General features: G+C 34.7%; 2 protein-coding genes across 4 annotated transcripts; one reads left to right on the forward strand and one right to left on the reverse strand.

Annotated features, from left to right (window-relative positions):
- Positions 1-217: 217 nt before the first annotated feature.
- Positions 218-6,772, reverse strand: atp6v1e1a (ATPase H+ transporting V1 subunit E1a). Its single transcript, XM_051099934.1, has 9 exons — positions 6,583-6,772; positions 5,742-5,807; positions 5,548-5,657; positions 5,049-5,115; positions 4,863-4,952; positions 2,976-3,044; positions 2,264-2,358; positions 2,092-2,179; positions 218-855 (listed from the first exon to the last, which is right to left on the reverse strand). Exons 1-9 carry the CDS (start codon positions 6,613-6,615, stop codon positions 793-795), a joined length of 681 nt encoding a protein of 226 aa, XP_050955891.1. The 5' UTR covers positions 6,616-6,772; the 3' UTR covers positions 218-792.
- A 73-nt stretch (positions 6,773-6,845) lies between these two features.
- On the forward strand, positions 6,846-24,678 carry cpa4 (carboxypeptidase A4). Of its 3 annotated transcripts, none has more exons than XM_051099924.1 (11): positions 6,846-7,384; positions 7,475-7,556; positions 7,664-7,798; positions 7,944-8,042; positions 8,127-8,228; positions 8,308-8,409; positions 9,035-9,154; positions 9,250-9,346; positions 9,428-9,627; positions 9,727-9,811; positions 9,930-10,154. In XM_051099924.1, the coding sequence occupies exons 1-11, from the start codon at positions 7,284-7,286 to the stop codon at positions 10,115-10,117; spliced, it is 1,311 nt and encodes a 436-aa protein (XP_050955881.1). In that variant the 5' UTR covers positions 6,846-7,283; the 3' UTR covers positions 10,118-10,154. The 3 variants fall into 3 exon arrangements, with proteins under 3 accessions (XP_050955881.1, XP_050955883.1, XP_050955884.1); XM_051099926.1 differs by lacking the exons at positions 7,664-7,798; positions 7,944-8,042; positions 8,127-8,228; ... (4 more) ...; positions 9,727-9,811; positions 9,930-10,154 and adding exons at positions 20,817-20,951; positions 21,035-21,133; positions 21,224-21,325; ... (4 more) ...; positions 23,965-24,049; positions 24,441-24,678 and having other exon boundaries at positions 7,246-7,384; XM_051099927.1 differs by lacking the exons at positions 6,846-7,384; positions 7,475-7,556; positions 7,664-7,798; ... (6 more) ...; positions 9,727-9,811; positions 9,930-10,154 and adding exons at positions 20,377-20,541; positions 20,643-20,727; positions 20,817-20,951; ... (6 more) ...; positions 23,965-24,049; positions 24,441-24,678.
- The last annotated feature ends 277 nt before the right edge of the window (positions 24,679-24,955 follow it).

The following is a 24,955-nucleotide window of genomic DNA, read 5'->3' on the forward strand; positions in this document are numbered from 1 at the left end:
CATGGTCTGGAGTCATTTGATTATGCAAAACATTGTTTGTAAACCACAACTGATGCTAATTTGCATCTCATATATTTGAATTCCACAAGAGGGCAGCGTGTTTTTAATGTTTGAGGGATATGTAGCATCTTCAAGCCTCTGTCAGATTTATGACTTGATGTAACCAACAAGCAATGTTTTGTTTATACTGTAATGGGCACAGAAATGCTTCAAAATATAAATAAAATATATTTGATTTATTTCTCTGTAGTATAATGCAGTTGTACTACAAATGAAAACACAGACGGGCACAGAGTCATCTGTATTTTTAAGACATCAAATGAGGTTTCCCCTGTTCCAGGGAAAACCTGTTAGGTTGCTAGCTTAGCTAACAACATTCAAGCCAATGACAATGTAAATTCCAGAGTGCTTAAAGCTTTTGTTCAAACAGGCTGAGATGTCAGGTGTCCACTTTCCCTACAGATGACATGATATTCAAACAGAAAGCGTTAAATAAACACTCAAAGGAGAGATATAAGGTAACATAAGCACACATGATAAGCCTTTCATTGTGAACACTTTTTTTTGGCTTGCTTTTTCAAGAGAAACAGCAAAAACATTCAAAGGAAAAGAGAGAACGCAATAAGTAGTTGAAACATGATCGGTTGAATTTCCTGATTTTTTTTTTTTTACTTCAGGAAAATCCACATTGACCTTTAAAAAAAATAAAACTTCCCATCAAACCTCCTCATCACTTTATCAAGGCTTTAAATTTCACCGTTCTACCACTTTGGCACATTGTGTAACAGACTATTAGTCCATGAACTTGCGGTTTTGGTTGGCACCAAACAGCTGCACTCTGATCTCAGGCATCATCTGTGAGCAGAAAAGCAAAGAGTATGAGAGCCTGAATACAACAAAGATCCCATAAATCAGGTTTTATCCCAAGCCCGGCTCCAGAAATGAGATGAAGGGTGGGCCAAGTGATATTCGAGGTGGGCCCGGGGTGGGTTGTGTGTGTGGAGGGGGAGAGGGGGGTGTAGTGGTAACTACATGCATTATTTTAATACAGAGATAGTGTGTTTTAGTCTATAGGACCTATTCATAGTGTCTCAAAATAGCACAGCCGAGTACACTAGATGTTCTTAAGATTATCTTACTAAAGAATAATTTTTAGTATATTAAGTACAAAATTAGTTTGTGAAAATAGAGCACTTTACATTAAGGAACTGCACTTTTTTTTTTTCACCTGGGGTAGTTGGTGTTACACAGTGTATGGTCATGCACTGATATTTATAGAAATAAAAATCATTTAGTTCAGTTGGAAAACATACGCTACAATTCTAAGCTGAGAGCATCTGCTGTACCAACGTGATCTCATGATAATTCGTATGTATTTTACGTAAAAAGTGGTTCTATAAAACGTACATTTAGCCTACTTACGTTTTTCCAGACACCAAATGTACAATTACTGACATATTTACTGTACAGCATTTAAATGTACAATACTGACATACTGATGACACCTAAAAACGAATCCTTATGAATAATAATTAATTTCATTAGTTGTTTTTATATGTCTTATCAATGGCCTTATGTTTTCAATTGCATTATTAATTTTTTTAATCGTTTACTCAATAAGAAATGATAACATTTCGTTTTGTTCTGTGTGATTTCTGCTGCCAGCTCATTTCCAAGATACATAATGTTAAGCAACATAATGTTAACTACACTTTAAAGCCTTAAAATAAATAACATTTCTGCAATCGTTTAACCAGTCATGTAATATTTACTTTGTTTGCCGTGGTCAATGACAAATATCCTTTAGGCAGAGTGTGCGTTAATCACGAAATCAAAAGTGAAAGCAAACAGCGCATACTGCATATTGATAGCACGAAAACTATATACAATATTGTTTCGGGGTGCAAGCAGTAAAAAAAAAAAAAAGGGGGGGGGTGGGGGGAAATAAAAATGTAGCTTAACTGAATATCGCTCCAATTTTGTGATTGGCTGTTAGGCTATGTATGTACCCACCCTGGCCCCCCCCCCCCGTGGAGCCGGGCCTGTTTTTTCCTGTTTCTTCCTGTTCTACACTGTGATTGGATTCTCTACCTGTTGTGCTAGAAGGTCCAGTCTGCTTTCCAGTGTGTTGGACACTTTGATTTTGCCATCGGCGTTGTAGACTTCAACACCTCCCGAGCTGAGGATGCCAAACATAAACAATTAACACATCTAATTATGTATAAATGAGCCTTTCCTAAGAAGAGTGTGTAAGTGATCTTACATGTCAGGGTGCAGGAAGTTGTTCTCGTCGATGCGCACTTCAATATTACTCTTTACTGTTTCTTTGTAGATGGGGATGTTTTTCTTAACAGCAGCCTATAATGAACAGGTATAACAACATCTTTAAAGTGCCCCATGATGCCATTTTAAATATTGTTTTTCATATGTAATGTAGCTGTATGTAAATGTAAACAATCTGCCGAAATGAGTCCTCAGTAATTCGAATCCTACTTCCATGATGGCTACACATCACATAATGCCCACCTATTTCTACGTTGGCCGGCTACAAACATAACCCTCTCTCAAACATGTAATTTTATTGACGAATGTTTCTCTAATCAGCGCAGGATTTTCAAAACGCTTGCTCTTAAAAAATGGCTCAGTACCCAGTTTATTTGGACCAGCTGGCTCCACTGAATCACAACCTGTAAGTATGATAAATAAATAGATGTTTCTTATATATGCTGTACGCAGTAGACCAATCATAACAGACTGGGCTATCTGACCAATCAGAGCAGAGTAGGCTCACGGAAAGGAGGGGTTTGGAGAATCTGAATCACTTGAGAATCGCTGACAAATGAGGTGATATTAAATGCATATTTTGAGAAAACTAGTGTTGTCTGACCTATTGGAAGAGACTCCTAAAGCAATATTAGGAATCTTAAAAATGGCATAATAAGGGCAGGATAAGATTGATGGTGAATAGAGCTCACCTGCACCATCGCTACATCTTCCTTCCTGCACCGAATTATAACCTTTGGCTCCAGCAGCTGATAAAATCCCTGAGGCAAAAAGAAATGGTAATAAAATATGTTATTAATTAGAAATATCTCTTATGCTCATTAAGGAAATACAGTAAAATAAAATAATATTGTAAAATATGACTACATTTTAAAGTAATGGTTTTCTATTTGAATAGACTTTTAAAGGAGAAGTCCACTTCCAGAACAAAAATTTACAGATAATATACTCACCCCCTTGTCATCCAAGTTGTTCATGTCTTTCTTTCTTTCTTCAGTCGTAAAGAAATTATGTTTTTTGAGGAAAACATTTCAGGATCTTTCTCCATATAATGGACTGATATGGTGCCCCAAGTTTGAACTTCCAAATATATAGGACATTATATACACTACCGTTCAAAAGTTTGGGGTCAGTAAGACTTGTAATAGTCTTTAAAGAAGTCTCTTATGCTCATCAAGGCTGCATTTATTTGATAAAAAAAAAAAAAAAACAGTAATATTGCAAAATGTTTTTACAATATAAAATAATGTTTTTTATTTTAACATACTTTAAAATAGAATTTATTCCTGTGATGAAAAGCTGAATTTTTATCAGCTGTTACTCCAGTCTTAATTGTCACATGATCCTTCAGAAATCATTCTAATATGCGGATTTATTATTAGAATGATCAATGTTGGATAATATTAACAGTTGTGCTGCCAAATATTTTTTGGAACCTGTAATTTTTTTTTTTTTTTTTTTTTTTTTTTTTCACGATTCTTTCATGAATAACAAGTTTAAAAAGTACAGTGTTTATTCAAAATATAAATATTTTATAACAATGTAAATTATTTATTATTAACTTTTAATAAACTTTTAATTATTAACTTAATACATCCTTGGTGAATAAAAGTATTAATTTCTTAAAAAAAAAAAAAAAAAAAAAAAAAACAATAAAAATGTACTGACCCCAAACTTTTGAACGGTAGTGTATTTATTTTAGATATAGGACAATTGTGAAGTTGAGGGAGAACACGAGACGGGAGTTTTTCGACATGCCCTAACTGTCATGAACCAGAAAAAAACAAAGTTCAGGCAGAGTAAGACAAGATGACATTAAAAAGTTGTTTATGAAAATAACTGATCGTTTCGTTAGCATTTTGGCAGTTCAAACTCGGGGCACCATATCAGTCCATTATATGGAGAAAAATCCTGAAATGTTTTCCTCAAAAAACAATTTCTTTAAGACTGAAGAAAGAAAGACATGAACATCTTGGTTGACAAGGGGGTGAGTACATTATCTGTAAATCTTTGTTCTGGAAGTGGACTTCTCCTTTTAAAATATAATTTATTTCTGTGGTAGCAAAGCTGAATTTTCAGCATCATTACCACAGTCTTCAGTGTCACATGATCCCTCAGAAATCATTCTGAGATCCTATTATGATTTATTATCAATATTGGAAACAGTTGTGCTGCTTAATATTTTTTGGCACACGTGATACTTTTTTTCAGGATTTTTTTGAATAAAAAGGATAGTTTATTAAAAAAAAAAAAATTAATTTCTGTCATTAATTCACCCTCATGCCATGTGACATCAGTGGTTCAACCTTAATTTTATGAAGCTACGAGAATATTTTAAATAACAACTTTATTAAACAATTTCTTCTTTTCCATGTCAATCAAAGCGTGTTAATGAGAGTAACATGATGCATGCGCGTGTTGTTGCTGACATGGAAAGTAATCAGATTTCATCAATAATATCTTAATTTGTGTTCCAAAGATGAACAAAGGTCTTACGGGTTTGGAACAACATGAGGGTGAGTAATTAAAGGCAGAATTTTCATTTTTATACTATACCTTTAAAATAGAAATCAACTGACCTGTAACACCAGCCCCTCCAGCAGTTTTGGGTATTCATTTGGTTTTTTAGCAATGTCGGCAAGCTGTTTTTGTGCTTCGTTAAGAAGATCCTGCAAAGAATCACATGAGGAAGACGGAGGTGAGATTTCTTGCAATTCTATAAAAGTACAGACTACAAAAATGGCAAAATCACACAACCATCATACCTTAACCATGTCATCACGGGCTTTGAGTACCTTTAGTCTGGCCTGGTTCATCAAATTTGACATTTGGCTGTGGATTTGCACAGACACATTAATAATCTGAAGGACTCGGGTTAAAAATTTAAAGGGATAGTTCACCCAAAAATGAAAATTCCGTCATAATTACTCACCCTCATGTCGTTTCAAACCAGTAGGACATTTGTTCATCTTCAGAACACAAATTAAGATATTTTTGATGAAATCCGAGAGCTTTCTGACCCTGCACAGACAGCAACGAAAGGTATTTTAATGATGTCCTTACTACCTTTCTGGGCCTTGAATGGAGTACTACCGTTGCCGTACTACCGTTGTCTATGCAGAAAGCTCTCGGATTTCCTCAAAAATATCTTAATTTGTGTTTCAAAGATGAACAAAGGTCTTTCAGGAACATCATGAGGGTGAGTGATTAATAACATAATTTTCATTTTTGGGTAAACTATCCCTTTAAAGAACTCAAACTCACATTTTCTTCTGTTGTTCAATCTGTTTCTCTTTCTTCTCATAGTACTCCATTATCTTCAACCTCTGAGTCTGTACCAGTCGTCCCTTTTCGATATTAAACTCTTCTTCTGCCTGCAAGCCACAATATACATAATGCTCTAGACAAATTCAGACCATATTCATGCACTTTTGCTAATCTTTGCATTTATACTTTACCTTTGCATCTATTTCTTCTGCCTTCTCACTGGCTTCCTGCTCAATAAAGGCCATCATGTGTTTGATCTAAAGAAACGCAAGGAGATCAGTGTCAGAAAAAGAGCAAAGCAAGGTTAAATTGCAATGTAAGAGTTTCCAAGCCCCTTTGATCCTTTATTAAAATGACGTAATGAAATAAAAGGGGATGAGGGTAGAAACCGATGGGGAAATGAAACTGAAATTGTTGCATCAGTGAAGTTGGGAAAGTACATGGATGTGTGATGGACAACTGAAGGACAAAGATTTTCTCTTTTGGCTTCATAATACACAGCACTGAACACTCACAGAATATTAATTCATACAAAATCTAGATTTGAGAAGGTGCATTTGTACTCCTCAAAGTGAATGGAATATAAAGAGATGTCTAGCTATGAGTAATACATATTACTCATATAATACAACATTTAAGGACACCCTACAAATAGTATATAATTTATAACAAATATAATAAAAAACATCAAGTTAGCATTATGATAGCTGACTTTAAAAGATTTAAAAGTAATGAGACATTTCCACATATTTAAAAAATAGTTTACGACAATTATCTAAATATCAGTTCAGATTATGCCTTTTTTTTTTTATTAGATATTAGTTTATAAATGTTTATACCGTACATATACAGTATAAAGTTAGATTTGAGACTGTAATGTTTCGTTATAAGCCATGGAAATCCAAACGTGCACCGTATTCGTGTAATGAGCCTTATAACACATTTCTATAGTTTCCTGATCTGAAATATAACGGTTAATTAAAAATATAACTTCTGAAGCTACTTTATAAACTTGTTAACTGCTTTTCTTACCTGTTTCTGTACCGCGGCATCGCTGAGCGCCATGGCTAATGTTTTTAAGGCACTGACTTTGATCTAAAGAGAGATTTATCAGAGGAAAGATTTAAGACTAACTTTGGAACTACTAAACTAAAATATCCACTACTTTATCTATATTACTAAAATCTGCAGGACTAAACTACAGTTCCGCAAAGCGTCAGCTGACAAGGATGAAGGCGTCACGTGATTTAAAGCGTCGTCACGTCCGAGTGAAGGCTCCGCCCACGTCTCGTTGTGTTGTTTGTTTGAACTGACTTCAAACATACCTCAAAATGACTTACTGCTTGGTCTAGGTTATTAATTTCTGAAATGTGCAATTGTGAACAACTGTAGGAAAATATATTTAATCCTTTTAAACGTCTAATTCTAAATATTATGGTAAAAGTTGATTTTTTTTCAATGTTGGGCCACATGCTATGTTTTATATTAGCTACCCTACTTTTTTTCTATAGACATTTCTGAATGACTTCTAAAAGTCTAATACAGCATTTGATTGTCAGTGATTAAAAACCAACTTATGCTATATATATTTAAGTTAATAATGCCTTTTTCCCCACTGAGAAACATAAAGCAATGCACACCTGGAGCAGATGTACGTACAAAAGTTAGCTGCATCAGCACTGATATTACTGAGAACTCAACATATGTCTGTGAGTATATAAGAGAAGCTTTCCATGAAAGAGAATTACCGTAGAGTTCATTCCCAGAACATGAGAGTCTATCTAGCAGTTTTCGCACTCCTGGCTGCAGTTCACTGCAAGGAGCTTTTTAATGGGTATGTTCAGATACTACAATTCTTTTATGGCTTATTGCCATATGTCAGCCTTGGTTCTTGTTAAAAATGTCTAATTGTCTTTTTTAATAGAGGTCAAGTTCTCAGAATCCATGCAGAATCTGAGGACCACATTCAGATTTTGAAGGAGCTGCAAAGAGATGTTGATTCTGGGGTATCTGTTAAATCCTTGCTGACATGTTTTAGCTTTCGTTTTATTGCACATGCAATATGACATAGAAATCTCTCAGATTGTGTAATATATTTTGTGTGAACCTATAGCTGGATTTCTGGACCCATGCCGTTTCTACTGAGCGACCCGTTGACATCCGTGTGCCTCACGCCAGACTGTATGCTCTCAAGAACTTCCTCAAGGAAAACAACATCCCTTTCACTGTCATGATCAACAATGTGCAGGTGAGTTATTTACAAAAATCTATATGCAAATAATATTATTAGCCTTTGCACAATTTGTAGAAGAAGAGATCAGCCATTGATTACAATCCTATAAATTCCAATAGCTGTGTTTTTTCAGTAATACCAAAGTTTTTCTGTTTCTCAGGAACTTTTGGAGAGAGAGAGAGAAGAAATGCTTGGCAATGCAGAAATGGAACGTAAGACCAAAAGCTTGAACTTTGCTGCTTATCATGACCTTGAGACTGTAAGTACATGTACTTTTGCAAAACCATATTTATAATCTAAAACTAAACACCAATCTGAGATTTTTTTTAAAAATTCCTTTCAGATTTACAATTTTATGGACACCCTGGTTGCAGATCACTCTAATCTGATCTCTAAAGTGAATATTGGCAGCACTTATGAGAACCGTCCCATGTATGTCTTGAAGGTAAACAGATCATTTGATTATAAACCCAGATTACAGGCAGATATCTATCTGATTTTTTGTATATTTACAATGCATCCAGTTCAGCACTGGAGGAGAGAAAAAACCTGCAATCTGGATTGATGCTGGAATCCATGCGAGGGAGTGGATTTCTCACGCTACTGCAGTGTGGCTTGCTGACCGGGTAAGTGAGATTGTTAATTCATTATACATTTAGTGTTTGTTTGAATCTGTTTGTCATTATGTTATTTATTTATTTTTGAATTTTCAGAAAGAGAAAATTTTAGCAAGATTTTTTATTTTATTATTTTTAATTATTTATTTTTTATGTACTTCTATGTACCTCATTTGTGACCTTGGACCGCAAAACCAGTCATAAGGGTCAATTAAGCTTTCCATTGATGTATGGTTTGTTAGCATAGGGCAATATGTGGCCGAAATACAACTATTTGAAAATCTGGAATCTGAGGGTGCAATAAAATCAAAATATTGAGAAAATCGCCTTTAAAGTTGTCCAAATTAAATTCTTAACTATGTATATTACTAATCAAAAAATGAAAATGAGTTTTGATATATTTACGGCTTAAAATTTACAAAATATCTTCATAGAACATGATCTTTACTTCATATCCTAATGATTTTTGGCATAAAAGAAAAATTGACAATTTTGACCATGCAATGTATTTTTGAATATTGCCACAAACCCGTGCTACTAAACACTGGTTTTGTGGTCCAGGGTCACATGTTATATGTTATTATTATTTTTATTTTTTTGTATCTTTTTAACATTCTGAACTTTCACTTTGTAGATTGCCACAGACTTTAAGGAAAACCGTGCCCCTGTGCCCAGCATCCTTAGTCAGATGGATATTTATTTGATGATTGTGGCCAATCCTGATGGATATGTCTTCACCCACCGCTCTCTCAGTGTAAGCAGTTATTTGTGTAGAGCACAAATACATTTTAAAAAGCTTTTGCAATTGCATATATTGCTAATGAACATCTCTATTTAACCTTACCTCAGGAGTTTTACCGTTTTTGGCGCAAGAGTCGGTCTGCGACCTCAAACCCCAAATGCCACGGTGTTGACCTCAACAGAAACTGGGATGCTGAATTCAGTGGTATGTTCATACTGTCAATTTCTGTTGTTGCAACTGATCTGAATGACTTTGTTTTATTGAATGTGTCTACATTTTCTCCAGGTCCTGGAGCAAGCGATGACCCCTGTGCTGAAGACTACCGTGGTCCATCTGCTCAATCTGAGATTGAAGTGAAAAACATTGCAAATTTTATCATGGACCACGGCAACTTCAAATCCTTCATGAGCCTCCACGCTTATATGCAGCTCTTAATGTATCCCTACGGCTACGTCGGCACAGATGCTCCTGACCGGACTGAACTTGTAAGCAAATCTACTCCCATAAACCTTCAATGGGCATCTTCTGAATCTTGTTTATTTTATGATCTCACAGAGTTATTTTTTATGTGTTTTTTTTCCTAGCATGATGTGGCCACACAAGCAAACAAAGCCCTCAATTCCTGGCATGGCACCGTTTATAAAGTTGGAAGCATCTTCCATACTATTGGTAAGTGGATTGTGAAACAAACATGAAAATCTGACTCACCCTCAAGGCATTGAAGATGTTGATGTGTTTGTTTGAAAAAGTGGTCTCAGTATTGCAAAATTTTAATGTTTTGTTTCAGAACAAGCTAGTGGTGCAAGTGTTGACTGGGCTTACCTACGTGGCATCAAATATGCCTTTGCTTTTGAGTTGCGTGACACTGGCGAATATGGATTCCTCCTGCCTGCCGACCAGATCGTTTCCACTGCAAGGGAGACGTGGTATGCTCTCAGATACATTATGCAATATGTTTGTGATCACCCTTACTGAGAGAACTGAAGCCACAATAAACATCCCAGAGGGTATATGCCATGAAACTTGTAATTTAATATATATCATGCTTCAACATTATCCAAAATACTTTTGATAAAAGGTCAGAATTCATCTCCAATACTTTATCTACTGGATTTTTTTTTTACAGGAGAAACGATTATTTCATAAATTACTGCAGTCAACTACTTTTTTCGCAATGCACACAAATTTCTCAAATCCATTTTGTAATGGTTAGTGTTCAAATTTCTAAAAAACACTTTTATAGCCATTGATTTTTTTTTTTTAAAGGGATCATCGGATGCAAAGTTCACTTTTTCATGTTGTTTGAACATTAATGTGTGTTGGCAGTGTATGTACACATCTATCCTATAACAATAAAAATCGATGCAGTGGTTTTTAATTAATCTGTAACAATAATATCCCCTTTTTCAAATTAAGCTGTTCTCAGATGCCTGTCGTTGTGGCGTCACACCGACAAAGACCGCTCACACAATAGTTGATTGACATGAACGTCTTACCTCAGATCAGCTGTAACAGTCCAACCTCGCGAGCACAGCTGTGCTATATGTCGGCACACTGACCACAAGGCAATTGGCACCGACACCATTGAGAATTTTTAACCAAAGTATATTATAGACTTTTCATTAAGACCTTAAAGAATCATATCAACTTGTGGAAAATGGGCATCCGATGACCCCTTTAAACAAATAAATCTCAGTATTTTTAGGGTCAAATCTGCTGAGTTTTGTCTTGTTCAACCTCAAGTCTTTTTGGCACCCCTAAAAAGGTTAACTATACCCATTTACTTATGGGTAAAATGTTATAAGACAACAAATGTTATTTTTCCACTAATACCTTGTTGTAAGTGATCATGTATCAGTGGTGCGATGCCCTTCGCCTTCTTAGGATTTTAGGGTTCGAGTGGATATTACAATGTGTTTTTACAAGCGCTCTGTATGTCGCTTATAGAGTTGGTTACCATTGAGAGGTCTGGCATACTTTCATCAGCAGTTTGAGGTGTCAAACTCAACAGGAAGAGGTTATGGCCCAGTTAACACGATCAGCACAGAAGGGAAAAATAAATGCACAACAGTTTCAGAAACAAAATATCAATTTTGAGATAATTTATGTTGTGATTCCAATTGATTTAGCCTGTTTTGTGTTCATGTTATTTGAACGTGTGTTCATGAATTACACTGAATGAGGAAGATCTATGAGTAATTTGCAGTATTCCTCACATGCTTTTGTATAATTGTTTTTAGTTCTTTTTCGAGTTTTTTTTTTTTTTTTTTTTTTTTGACGTGTTCAGGCTTATCCCATTATATTTAATGGGGGTCAGTAGCATTCCCTCACCCTTTTACTGTATCATGTGTGGGGTCCAAAGTTAGAGACTTTTGAGTATTGTCCTAAAATCTGGTCCTGTTAGTTACTGGTTGGAATGTGGGAAGCTGAGAATCAATGTTTTTCTTTTTAGTTAGGTTTTTTTGGTTCCTTGTCCCAGTATTGGTTTCACTAACACTTTCATGTATCAGTGCTCCTACAATGGTTCTTCCCAAATGTCATTTACCATGGAACTGACACTTTCCATGTCACCTGATTTAAAAGATCCATCCCTAAGGAAAGGATCCAACTGTACATTTTCTTATGATCAAAAATAGCACGAAAGGAAAGGGGAAAAACTGTGTGCTCACACCATCCAGTTGACTTTACACCTCGGGCTTCAACCTAGAGCAGTTCTCTGAATGTACTAAAGGAAGTTCAAGGGTGTCGCTTAAACATAAAACTTAAACAGTTTCTGAGCGTGTAAGAGATCTCTACATGATAGAAACCTACAGCAGAGATCATTGCCAGAACGGGAAAACATGAGACTCTATGTAGCAGTCTTTGCACTCCTTGCTGCAGTTCACTGTGAGGAGCTATTCAATGGGTAAGTTTTGATACGTCCTGTTCTTTTATGCCTTATTACCCTATTTCAGCCTTTTTTCATGTTCAAAATGTTCTGTCTTTTTTTCTTTCTTCATAGAGACCAAGTTCTCAGAATCCATGCAGAATCTGAAGACCACATTCAGATTTTGAAGGAGTTGGAAAGGGACGTGGATTCTGGGGTATCTGTTAAATCCCTGCTGACATGTTTTAACTTGATCACATGTGCAATATGACATGGAATTCTGTCAGATACTGGAATATATATATATATATATATATATATATATTATGTGATCCTACAGTTGGATTTCTGGACCCATGCAGTCTCTACTGAACGACCTGTTGACATCCGTGTGCCTTACTCCAGTTCGTACACTGTCAAGAACTTCCTCAAGGAAAATAACATCTCTTTCACTGTCATGATCAGCAATGTGCAGGTGCGTTATTTACAAAAATCTAAATACAAAATTAGATTGTTAGCCTTTGCACAATTTGTTGCAGAAGATCAGTCATTGGGCCTCATTCGTGAAACTTTTGTAAATATGTGAATAAATTCGAAGTAATTTGCTTGTGAAACAGACTTTTACGAAAACTCTTCTCCGGATTCACAAACGTGTCATAAACCACAGGTTTGATAGTTAAATGTGTGTATGTTAATGAATTCGAATCATTTGTAAATAGGGTATGCAGACACACTCATTCACAATTAACCCTTTGCAAAGAGCTTGATTGACAGGCGATCTGACCAGTCATAACGCGAAATCCACCATTCTATCCAACAAACAACAAAGTAGTTTAACTTCGGTGGACTTAAGCTTGAAACATTGTATGTATTGATTATATTGTTTGAATTTCTTAAAAAATTACAACATTTTAAATAGAACAGGGGCCTGTATCATGAAGCCGGATTAGCTGGTTAGCCAGGTAAGTTTCAGTTTAGTTTGCACCAATCCTGGGTTTTAGGTACCATGAAAGTGGCTTGGCTTTTAGCGCGTTCATTGCCATAGTAACTTGCACTCCATGGCTAACCTGCTCCAGGGCAGGTTATGTTCTGGGTTAGAGATCTAAAACTGACATCCGACCAATCAGATGTGAGCAAACTAACACAAGTCTAACACAAAATTCACTCCCCCAGTTTCTCTTGCTCCAAATTAAAGGTCACTAGTAAAATAAATAAGAGGGGTAAGTAAATTATCTGTAAATTTTTGTTCTGGGAGTGAACTTGTGACCACATGTGACCTTACATGTTCGAGTCTTTATTGCTGTATATTTTCAACTATATAAACTAACTTAAGTTACACTTGTGACTGCACTGGTAGAGCAAGATCATTTCTTTTATTTGTCCTCTTTCATGAACAAGTAATTTTTTCATTGTAAATGCATTTAAATTCATCATATTCCCTTAATCTCAATCACTTAACCTTTAGCAAAACTTTAACTTAACTTAAACTTTAACCTTTATTCATGTGCACGTGCTCCACAAACTGGTTTTGTCAACTCAAAACTAATCCTGTAACTCTGAATTTGTTCAACTACCATCATGGTACAGGCCCCTTGTTTCATACCAGAAGAAACTTGTCTGTCGGTGTGTTGTCAGTTTCCTCTTTGCTCCGTGATGTCTTTTTCACTGCGTGAGAATGTGTTTTGTTGAGTGGCATTGTTTATCGGAAATAGCAACAGTAACTAAGGAGGGCGGGTTTTTGCAAAGGATCAGTTAGCATAATCCCCGCCTATGAATTACAACTACATCAGGACACAGTGGAATATTCTGGATCTTCTCAGGTTTGGCTCCAGTATATTGCAAAAATACAAAAAATGCCAATAGGTCAATTTAGCCAGTTGAAAAAATGCCAGGTGCTCTTCTGAAAACGGCCAGATGGTGGCGCTCTAGAATGCTTTGGTGGCAGTTTTTCCAGCTGAGACACTTTAGTTGCTGTGATCCACTGTAGTAATGTATTACTAGTATCTCTTTTTGAAGAATATTACTGAATATAAAAGTAACCAGCAATATTAACTGTTGTTCAGTTGTTGGTCGGTGTAATACATATTATGGCAGTGCATCAAAATTCACTGTCATCAGGTGTACATTTCTTTCGTACCAGCTAACGCTTTGAAAATGCAAACATTTTCATGAATTCGAAAGTTTATGTCAGAACAGCTTTACAAACAATTTACACAAAAATCCATTCTGCTTGTGTTTCATGAGTGAGGCCCATTGATTATAATTCTATAAATTCCAATAGTTGTGATTTTTCAGTAATGCATTTAAAAGTAAAGTTTTTTTGTTTCTCAGAAACTTTTGGTCAGAGAGAGAGAAGAAATGGTTCGCAATGCAGAAATGGAACGCAAGACCAAGAACTTCAACTTTGCTGCATATCATGACCTGGAGACTGTAAGTATGTGTACTGACCTTTGCAAAAATCTATGCACAACCATATTTATAACTTTAAAACATCAGATTTTTTTTATTACTCATTTCAGATTTACAATTTTATGGATACCCTTGTAAATCACTCTAAACTGATCTCTAAAGTGAAGATTGGCAGCACTTATGAGAACCGTCCCATGTATGTCCTGAAGGTAAACAGATCATATTATTATAAACTCAGACTAATATCTACATACCACTATCTGATTTTGAGTGTATTAACAATGCATTCAGTTCAGCACTGGTGGAGTAAAAAGACCTGCAGTGTGGATTGATGCAGGAATCCATGCGAGAGAATGGATTTCTCATGCTACTGCAGTGTGGCTTGCTAACCAGGTAAGAGAGGTTGTTGGAGAATTAGACAATTAGCATTTGCTTGAGTTTATTTGATGTAATTTCCTATTTTTTATTTCATTTTTTTTTTTTTAAATATTTATTTTAATTCATGACAGCAGCTATTTGCACTAATTGGATGCTATTTACAATAAGTGAAAATAGCATATTTTCTTAGCAAGAGATGCTATTTACACTAAGAGCAAATAACAATGGGTTCTATTTGCACTAAGTGCAAATAGCTATAGATTCTATTTACACTGTTAAAATAGCAGGATTTTTTGCTATTTGTAATACTTATTGCAAATATACGCAATCATTTGCACCTCAGTATTGTAGTACATTAAAACAGTAATTACATGTTGAGTGTAAATTATAGTTTTAATTCAGTTTATTAAATAAATGCTTCCTTATTGGGACAATACACCCTCCCTACACCTATACCTAACCAATACTTTTTTCAACTTTTAAATTATTTCCTTAGTTTTTATTGAAAATAAATGCCTTTCTGATAAGTTATGAAATTTAAAAAGGTGCCAGAAGTTGGATTTGAACCCAGGTTGATCACATCAAAAAGAGTAGAACTATCCTCTGCACCACTGGAGTTGATGATCAACAACCGTCTTTTGTAATGTTGATTAGCCCAATCACACATTGGTGTGCGGTGTTAGTGTAAATAGCCTCTGCCAACAAGGCGGGCTGTTTGCACTTAGCGTAAATAGACACCTCGTCAATTTATTTGATTTTATGCAAAGGGAGTTTGTGCAGCAACAGTGAACTCTGAAAATAGTTTATAGTAGTACTAGTAGTAGTATATTAGTATAGTATTCATATGTCTTAACTTGATTTCAGAATAACCAAAACATGACTGTTTAGTGTTTGAACATTGGGTGAATGTGCTGAAAAAACAAGTAGAGACTAACAAGTTGATAAAACAGTCTCAAGACAATTACAGATTCAGCTAAATCTGAAATAAGAAAAAATAGTTCTTCTGGGGTGAATAAAAGTCTAAAGGGCCAGATTCACTAAACAGGGCAAATTAGCATTAGAGCGCAATTCCATAAAAGCACTGATGGGAGGGGAAAATTTGTGCATGTGATTTACTGACAATGTGCACGTTAAAGAACACAGCCAAATAATTTCCATAATGACCAGCGCAGTCTACCAAGAGCAGTGCAAATTACTGCCTGCTTCAAGACAAGCTTTTTAGAGCGTTAAATAATGGCACAAATACCAGTAACTTGATGAGCGCAAACATTAGTAAATCACGTTGCGTGATTCATTTTAATACTCTCCTCCCATAAATTTAGCATTTGGAAGAGGAAACTCCTACAAATGCATATTAAATTAGGTCCTGCACAAAAATGACTGTTCACACCTTTTCAGTGCTAATTTCTCACTGCATGTCTTTAGTAAATCCTGACTATTTTAACGCCAGAAGACGGTTTGTGTTGCATTAATTCTAGCCCTTAATAACATAAAGTTAGGAAACCAATCTTTTTAACATTCAGAACTGAATTTTTTTATTTTTAGATTGCGACAGATTTTAAGGAAAACCGTGCCCCTGTGCCCAGCATCCTAAGTCAGATGGATATTTACTTGATGATTGTGGCCAATCCTGATGGATATGTCTTCACTCACCACTATTTCAGTGTAAGCAGTCATTCATTGACTTGCATAAAATACAAATAATTTTGTAGAAGCCCCTTTATAATTGCATATATTGCTAATTAACATGACTTATTCACATTACCTCAGCCGCTTCACCGTTTCTGGTCTAAGAGTCGGTCTATGACCTCTATCCCCAGCTGCCTTGGTGTTGACCTCAACAGAAACTGGGATGCTGTATTCGGTGGTATGTTCATATTGTCGTTTTCTCTTGTTCCAAGAGACCCTTTTGCCTTTTTGAATGTGTCTACATTTTCTCCAGGCCCTGGAGCAAGCGATGACCCCTGCGCTGAAAACTACCGTGGTCCATTTGCTCAATCTGAGATTGAAGTGAAAAACATTGCAAATTTTATCATGAAACACGCCAACTTTAAATCCTTCATAACCCTCCACTCTTACATGCAGCTCTTAATGTATCCGTATGGTTACATCGGCTTAGATGCTCCTGACTGGCCTGAAATAGTAAGCAGCTCTACTCCCATAAACCTTTTTGGTCTTCTTCTGAATCTTGTTTGATTTATGATCTCACAGTGATATTTTTCTAGCATGATGCGGCCATACAAGCAAACAAAGCCCTCAATTCCTGGCATGGCACCGTTTATAAAGTTGGAAGCATCTTTCACGTTAATGGTAAGTGGATTGTGGAAGTGCATCTGTTTGAACCTTTTACCAAGACATGGAATATTACATTTAAAAATATAGATTGCAGTGTTGTTGTTTTTTTGGGATGCCATAAAAGAAACATTTGAGGTTTCCCAGAGAATCAGTGAACAGTTTTTAAAACAACCATTTACAGATCATATTAAAAGGCCTATGCTGTGTCATTCTTGTTTTGTAAAGGTGTTATGATATCTATATAATATCCAGGATTCGAAAGTGGTCTCATTATTGCAAAATGCATGTTTTGTTTCAGAACAAGCTAGTGGTACAAGTGTTGACTGGGCTTACCTACGTGGCATCAAATATTCTTATGCTTTTGAGTTGCGTGACACTGGCGAATACGGATTCCTCCTGCCTGCTGACCAGATCGTTTCCACTGCAAGGGAGACGTGGTTTGCTCTCAGATACATTATGAAATATGTTTGTGATCACCCTTACTGAGTAAAAATGCACTAAAGCTTCAGTAAAGCTCCCAAAGGATATACTATACTATATACTAACGTGTCTCATTTCAAATAATACGCTGTGTGTTGTCTGAAATAACTCAGTTGGTGAATCTGTTAGTTCCTAAATCTCTGTTTTAAATCTCTTCAGTCAACTTTTTAAAAAATAACAAACAAAATTTCTCAGAGCCATTTTGTGATGGTCAGTGTTCAAGGTTTTAACAAAAAATAAATATCAGTATTTTTGGGTCAAATCTTTTTGTCTTTTTGGCACCTCTTAGAATGACTAGCTTCCCATTAATTGTCTTGATGTTTTAAACACACAATAAAATGTCTGTGATATACACTGCCAGTCAAACGTTTTTGAACAGTAAAATTTGTAATGTTTTTTTAATGAAGTCTCTTTTGCTTATTAAGCCTGCATTTATTTGATCCAAAATCCAGTGAAAAACAGTAATATTGTTTAATATTTTTACTATGTAAAATAACTGCTTTCTATTTGAATATATTTTAAAATGTATTTTATTCCTGTGATCAAATCTAAATTTCCAGCACCATTTGTCCAGTCTTGAATGTCACATGATCCTTCAGAAATCATTTTAATATGCTGATTTGCTGTTCAAGAAACATTTTTATTTTTATTACTTTTATCATTTTTATTATCAATATTTAAAACATTTTTCTGATGAATAGGAAGATCCGCATTTATCAAATTTTTTTTTTTTTTCTTTTTTTGGAAAGACGTTATTGAAATTAACACTTTTATTTAGCAAGGGTGCTTTAAATTGATAATTTTGATCGATAATAAAGCTGAAAAAATTCTTCTCTGCTGTTTTCAACATAATAATAAATGTTTTCCGAGCAGCAAACGAGCAGAATATTAGAAAGATGTTTGAAGGATCATGTGACTGGAGTAATGATGCTAAAAATTCAGCTTTGAAATCACAGGAATAAATTACATTTTAAAATATATTCAAATAGAAAGACATTATTTTAAATAGTAAGTTTTGCTGTACTTTGAATCAAATAAATGCAGGTTTGTTGAGCAGAAGAGACTTTAAAACCAAACAAAACCAAACATTTAAAATCTTACTGTTCCAAAACTTTTTTGACTGGTAGTATATTTGTGATAAATCTATATCTAAATATATAAAATCTATAATAGACTAACAGTATAACAGGCCTACTTAATGTTTTCTTGATGTTGAATGTTTCCAACCAATACTGGTCTTAAAGGAATAGTTCACCCAAAATGACAGTTCTCTCATTATTTATTTACTCACAGTCGTGACGTTCTTTTAAAGAAAAAATAAGGGGGTGTGAGGGTGTTAAAGTGTTAATACCTCCCATAATTCATGATGTGTTGTTTCCATACTCTCAAATTCTGAATCCAGCTGAGCAGTTCTACTCCTCCTGATGGTGAAAGCTTTTTGAATGTAACCACAGGGACGCTATTTAACTATTTAAGGAAGAAGTCCTTGGTGTGTTTTGTACTTTATTCTGTGACAAAATGCAAAGTCAGAGCCTGAGCATTTGTGGTACTTACAATAATTTAACACACAACTACTTGAATTTTGCAATTCCAGTAACTTTTTTGTTTCCTCAAAACCACTCATTTAACAGCCTGCTAACTTGTGAACAAACTTAAAGGGATAGTTCAACCAAAAAAGGTTTACTCACCCTCATGTTGTTCCAAGCCTGTCTGAATTTCATTCTTCTGTTGAAGACAAAATAAGATATTTTGAAGAAATATCTTGGTAGCCAAACAGTTACTGGCTTCTGTAATAATATGGAAATCAAACTCACACAGGTTTGGAAGAATTTGAGTGTAGGGCTGTGGGTTAAATCGATAACGATAATTATCACGCGATATGAATTTCCTCGATAAACCATAACAAGAGTTCGATAAATGTTCGATATGATGTTTATGAGTCTCGGTCACTAAATGGCGCCAATGTGAAGTGCTTGAATTCAGCCAGATGAAACATTTCTGTTAAACGTATTTAGACTACTGTTTTTCATACAAGAACCATATTAAATTTTTACCATGGTATTGAGGTGCTGTATTCGTGGTTTTAACTTATTATCATGATATCTGGATGGTACTATGGAAGAACAATGGTTAATTTAAATAAAACTCAAACAGTCAGAATAATTAAATTTCACCATATAAAAATGAGGTTGCAACCATTTTTACAGATATTACTGAGTTTGATAATGAACATAAATCTACATCTGTATTTTTAAGAGACATTTTTTTTTCTATTATTATTATTAATGTTAATATTATCAGGTAACGCAAACCTGATTCTTGATTTCAAACAGTATTACTTATTAAAACATTGAAAACTAAGAAATAATTTTTTTTCTATTAAGATATTTATATTGTTAAGGAAAAATGACTTTAAAAAGTCTGAAGAATTAAAAAACATGACGTGTTTGTCATGTTCTGACCATAAAGAATAGTTTAAAGTCACATTTAACCGTCTGGTTTTTACAACTTTCACATTCTAGCAAAAATCTGCCTTTAAACTTGAAAGAAATAAGAATTTGATATCGACTGATATGGAAAAAAAATGACTGTGATAATTTTTTGGCCATATTTTCCAGCCCTACTGGAGAGTGAGTAAATGATGACAACATTTTCATTTTTGGATGAACTATCCCTTTAAACTGTGTCCCCTTTTGATTTGTCTCCCACCTAATTTTAGAAGCCCTGAGAAATTTGCAGCAACTTTCACCTGGAAGAGATACACATTTTTTGTTGCTTAACAGTCACGGTAACTTGCATCAGTCAGCACTAATATTACTGAGAACTTAACACATGTCTGTGAGTGTATAAAAGCTACTCTATATGAAAGAGACCTACAGTAGAGATCGTTCCCAGAACAGAAGAACATGAGACTCTATCTAGCAATCTTTGCGCTCCTTGCTGCAGTTCACTGCGAGGAGCTATTCAATGGGTAAGTTTAGATACTTTTTTTATTCTTTTATGGCTTACTGCCACATGTCAGCCTTGTTTCTTGTTCAAAATGTTCCAGTTGTCTTTTTTCTGTTTTAATAGAGACCAAGTTCTCAGAATCCATGCAGAATCTGAAGACCACATTCAGATTTTGAAAGAGCTGGAAGAGGATGTTGTGAATTCTGGGGTATGACAGTTTTATATCTGCTGACAAATTTCAGTTTTCACTTGAACACCTACATTTTTTTTTTTTATTGCATATATGCAATCCTGCAGCTGGATTTCTGGACCCATGGGGTCTCTACCGAACGACCTGTTGATATCCGTGTGCCTCATGCCAGACTGTATGCTGTCAAAGATTTCCTCAAAGAAAACAACATCCCTTTCACTGTCATGATCAGCAATGTGCAGGTGTGTAAAATGCAGATCAAAAAGTCCATATACATGATCAGCCTGTGCAAAATGTGTCAGTTAGATCAATGTCTGTGTCTCAGGAACTTTTGGAGAAGGAGAAAGCAGAGATGGTTAGTAATGCAAAGATGGAGCGCAGTACCAAGAACTTCAACTTTGGTGCTTATCATGACCTGGACACTGTAAGTATATGGACTAGAACACAATGTGCATGATATAAGAATGATGATAAGCTTTTTTACCATTAACAAATATCTGAATATTCACTTCAGCTTTACAGTTTTATGGACACTCTTGTTGCAAGTCACCCTAACCTGATCACTAAACTGAACATCGGCAACTCCTATGAGAACCGTCCCATGTATGCCCTGAAGGTAAAGCCTGATACAGTGCAGATTATATGATTGTGAACACAGGTTTGTAATCTACTTGCACTGATTCCAGTTCAGCACGGGTGGTGTGAACCGACCAGCGATCTGGATTGATGCTGGAATCCATTCCAGGGAGTGGGTTACTCAGGCTTCTGCTGTGTGGATTGCCAACAAGGTAAGATTAATGAATGAATGGCTATGTGACAAAAATTATTTTAAAGTTGTGGGATAATTATTGTTTTGTTTCTTTAGATTGCTTCAGACTATGGTGTTGATCCCTCCGTGACCTCTGTCCTTGGTCAAATGGATATCTACTTGACGATTGTGACCAACCCTGATGGATATGTTTTTACTCACACAAGTGTAAGTTACCTGCTGTTGAACAAACTTGTTGACAGCTTTTTTGGGGAGACTGGCACTGATAGCACTAAAATAGATGTGCAGACTCCTGAGCAAACACACCTGCCTTTGCGACAGCCCTACACTCTCAATTTAGAGAAAGAAAAATACTTAGAGTTTGCAAAATGGTTAACATCTTGGAGTCCGAGGGTTTTTTGATTCCCTTGTGGTATTATTTTAGTATTATACACTGCCATTCAAACGTTTGGGATTAGTCAGATTTTTTTATGTTTTTTTTTTTTTAAGAACTTTCTTATGCTCATCAAAGTTTGATCAAGTAATATTATGAAATATTATTGCAATTTAAAATAACACTTTTCTATTTTAAGGTACTTATACATTAAAATATAATTTATTGATGCAAAGCTGAATTTTCATCAGCCATTACTCAAGTCTTCAGTGTCGCATGATCCTTCAGAAATGATTCTAATATGCTGATTTATTATCAATGTTGGAAACAGTTTTGCTGTTTAATATTTTTTTGAAACCTATGATACTTTCTTTAGGATTCTTGGATGAATTACTAAGCAGCACAACTGTTTGTAACATTGATAATAAATCAGCATATTAGAATGTTTTCTGTAGGATCATGTGACACCGAAAACTAGAGTAATGATGTTAAAATTCAGCTTTGCATCACAGAAATAAATTACATTTTAAAGTATATTAAAATAGAAAACCACAGTCTTAAATTGCAATAATATTTTACAATATTACTGTTTTTATTCTGTTTTTAATCAAATAAATGCATTCTTTATAAAAAAAAATATCTTGATCCCAAATTTTTGATGTAGTCTTTATTTTTTATATTTTTTGGTTTTCATTTAAGTTTTTTCTTATGCATTTTTGTCATTACTTTTTTTAAATAAACATTGCTATTTAGTTTTATTTTTATTTCAGATTTATTTTTATTTTTATTTTTAGGTTTCATTTGCTTTAGGTTAGTCAATTTATTCATTTTGGCAAGGCAAAATTAATAAAAATACATTGTGTGGGTCTAAATGATAGATTTTTCTTTTATGCCAAAAATCATTAGAATATTAAGTAAATATCATGTTTCATGAAGATATTTCATAAATTTCCTACTGTAAATACATATAAACTTAATTTTTTAATAGTAATATGCATTGCTAAGAACTTCATTTGGACAACTTTAAAGGTGATTTTCTCAGTATTTTAAAGTTTTCTCACACTCAGATTCCAGATTTTCAAATAGTTGGCCAAATATTGTCCTATCTTACCCAACATACATCAGTGGAAAGCTTATTTATTTTGCTTTCAGATGATGTATTAATCCAAAACTTCAAAAAATTGACTGGTTTTGTGGTCCAGGGTCACATTTCATTGTAACAGCAAAATTAGTGTTCCTTAATGACAAAAGTCTTTAAGTACCTGTAATGATGTTGGAAAAGTCAATAAACCATAAAATCTTTAGTTAAAAGTAGTTTCGTATCAAACAAAAAAATAAATTCTGGTGTATGGTGTCATTACATGCAATTTTCAATGACATTTCACACAATTTTAGAATTATTGTTCAAAAACGTACAAATGTAGAAGTCCAAAACATAAAGCGAATCTGCATTAAATGTATTGTATTTAACATTTTGAGGCGCTGTTACTTTTTAATATGTAATTTTGAGTGTAACACTTTTTAATACAACTTTGAATTGAATTAAACATGACATCACTAATGACATTTGCGCCTCTACATTCAGAACCGTATGTGGCGTAAAACTCGCTCTGTGAACTCTGGCTCCTCCTGCCGTGGTGTTGATCCCAACAGGAACTGGGATGCTGGTTTTGGTGGTATGTAGATATCATCTTTCTGTCTTGTTGCAAAAGTGCACCATTTTTTCCCATATACAGTCACTATAGACATGTTCTCCCAGGTCCTGGAGCCAGCAAGGACCCCTGTTCCGACTCCTACCACGGACCCTATGCCAACTCTGAGGTCGAAGTCAAAAATGTTGTGGACCTCATCACAGGCCACGGCAATTTCAAATCCTTCATCTCCGTACACGCTTACTCCCAACTCTTAATGTATCCCTATGGTTACCAATGCACAGATGTTCCTGACATGTCTGAGCTTGTAAGTCAATTCATATATTTTCATTTAAATTATTTACACTCTGGTTTGTCTTATATGATCGCATTTTCAGATGTATTTATTTATTATAAATTCATCTTGCTTTAATAACACTTTTTTTGTTAATATTTTGTATTGTTTTTTTCATTTATTGTAGCATTCTGTTGGCACAGCTGCGATCCAAGAACTCACCTCCCTCTATAACACCAGATACCAAGTTGGAAGCATCTGCAAGATTATCTGTAAGTAGATTGCATATTCTGAGTACCAAGATATGTGACCCTGGAACACAAAACCAGTCATAAGTAGCACAGGTATATTTTGTAGCAATAGTATGGGTCATAATTACTTCCCTACCATTAATATATCAAAACTTAATTTCTGATTGGTAATATGCATTGCTAAGAACTTCATTTGGACAGCTTTACAGAAATTTATTTTTTTTAATTTCAATATTTAGATTTTTTTGCACCCTCAGATTCAAATAGATCTATCTCGGTTAACATTCAGTTTTCAGATAATGTATAAATCTCAATTTCAAAAAATTGACCCTTATGACTGATTTTGTGATCCAGGGTCACATATGGCTTCTGACTGTTTTCTGATTATGATTATTGGCCTGTTTTATTTCAGACCAAGCAAGTGGTGGAAGCATCGATTGGACCTACAATATTGGCATCAAATATTCCTATGCCTTTGAGCTGCGCGATACCGGCTTCTATGGATTCCTGCTGCCTGCCGAACAGATCATCCCCACTGCAGAGGAGACCTGGCTTGGTCTCAAACACATTATAGAATATGTTCATAATCACCCTTACTGAGAGAACTGTATTGAAATGTATTGAAGGTTCAATAAAGTTCCCAAACACCCTTTGCTGAAGTAGTGATTTTGAATAAAATGCTTTATATTTTGCCATTATATGGTGACAAAATATTGCCCTGCTACATTTTTTTTAATTACTGTTTTTCCTCAGTTTTAAAAATATATATTTTTAATTGCATGTTTTAAATCAAAAACGTATTTATGATTTCTTTTTGAATAAATGCTCTTATTCTATCAAGATAGTAGTTTGGTATATGAGAAATACTTCAGAATAGGCCTTTATATACATTTATGAATTATTTATTAAAAAACTTTAAATTCTATT

Source organism: Labeo rohita, chromosome 25, assembly GCF_022985175.1.
Source record: "Labeo rohita strain BAU-BD-2019 chromosome 25, IGBB_LRoh.1.0, whole genome shotgun sequence".
Taxonomy (NCBI): Eukaryota; Metazoa; Chordata; class Actinopteri; order Cypriniformes; family Cyprinidae; genus Labeo; species Labeo rohita.

Coding starts and splice junctions, on each gene's coding strand:
- atp6v1e1a (XM_051099934.1), bottom strand. CDS start 6,615: ATGGCGCTCAGCGATGCCGCGGTACAGAAACAG. Junction 3,045..4,862: donor TGGAGGGGCTGGTGTTACAG/GTCAGTTGATTT, acceptor TTTTTGCCTCAG/GGATTTTATCAGCTGCTGGA. Junction 2,359..2,975: donor AAGATGTAGCGATGGTGCAG/GTGAGCTCTATT, acceptor TGTTCATTATAG/GCTGCTGTTAAGAAAAACAT.
- cpa4 (XM_051099924.1), top strand. CDS start 7,284: ATGAAAGAGAATTACCGTAGAGTTCATTCCCAGAACATGAGAGTCTAT. Junction 9,155..9,249: donor TCACCCACCGCTCTCTCAGT/GTAAGCAGTTAT, acceptor ACCTTACCTCAG/GAGTTTTACCGTTTTTGGCG. Junction 9,628..9,726: donor CTCCTGACCGGACTGAACTT/GTAAGCAAATCT, acceptor TTTTTTTCCTAG/CATGATGTGGCCACACAAGC.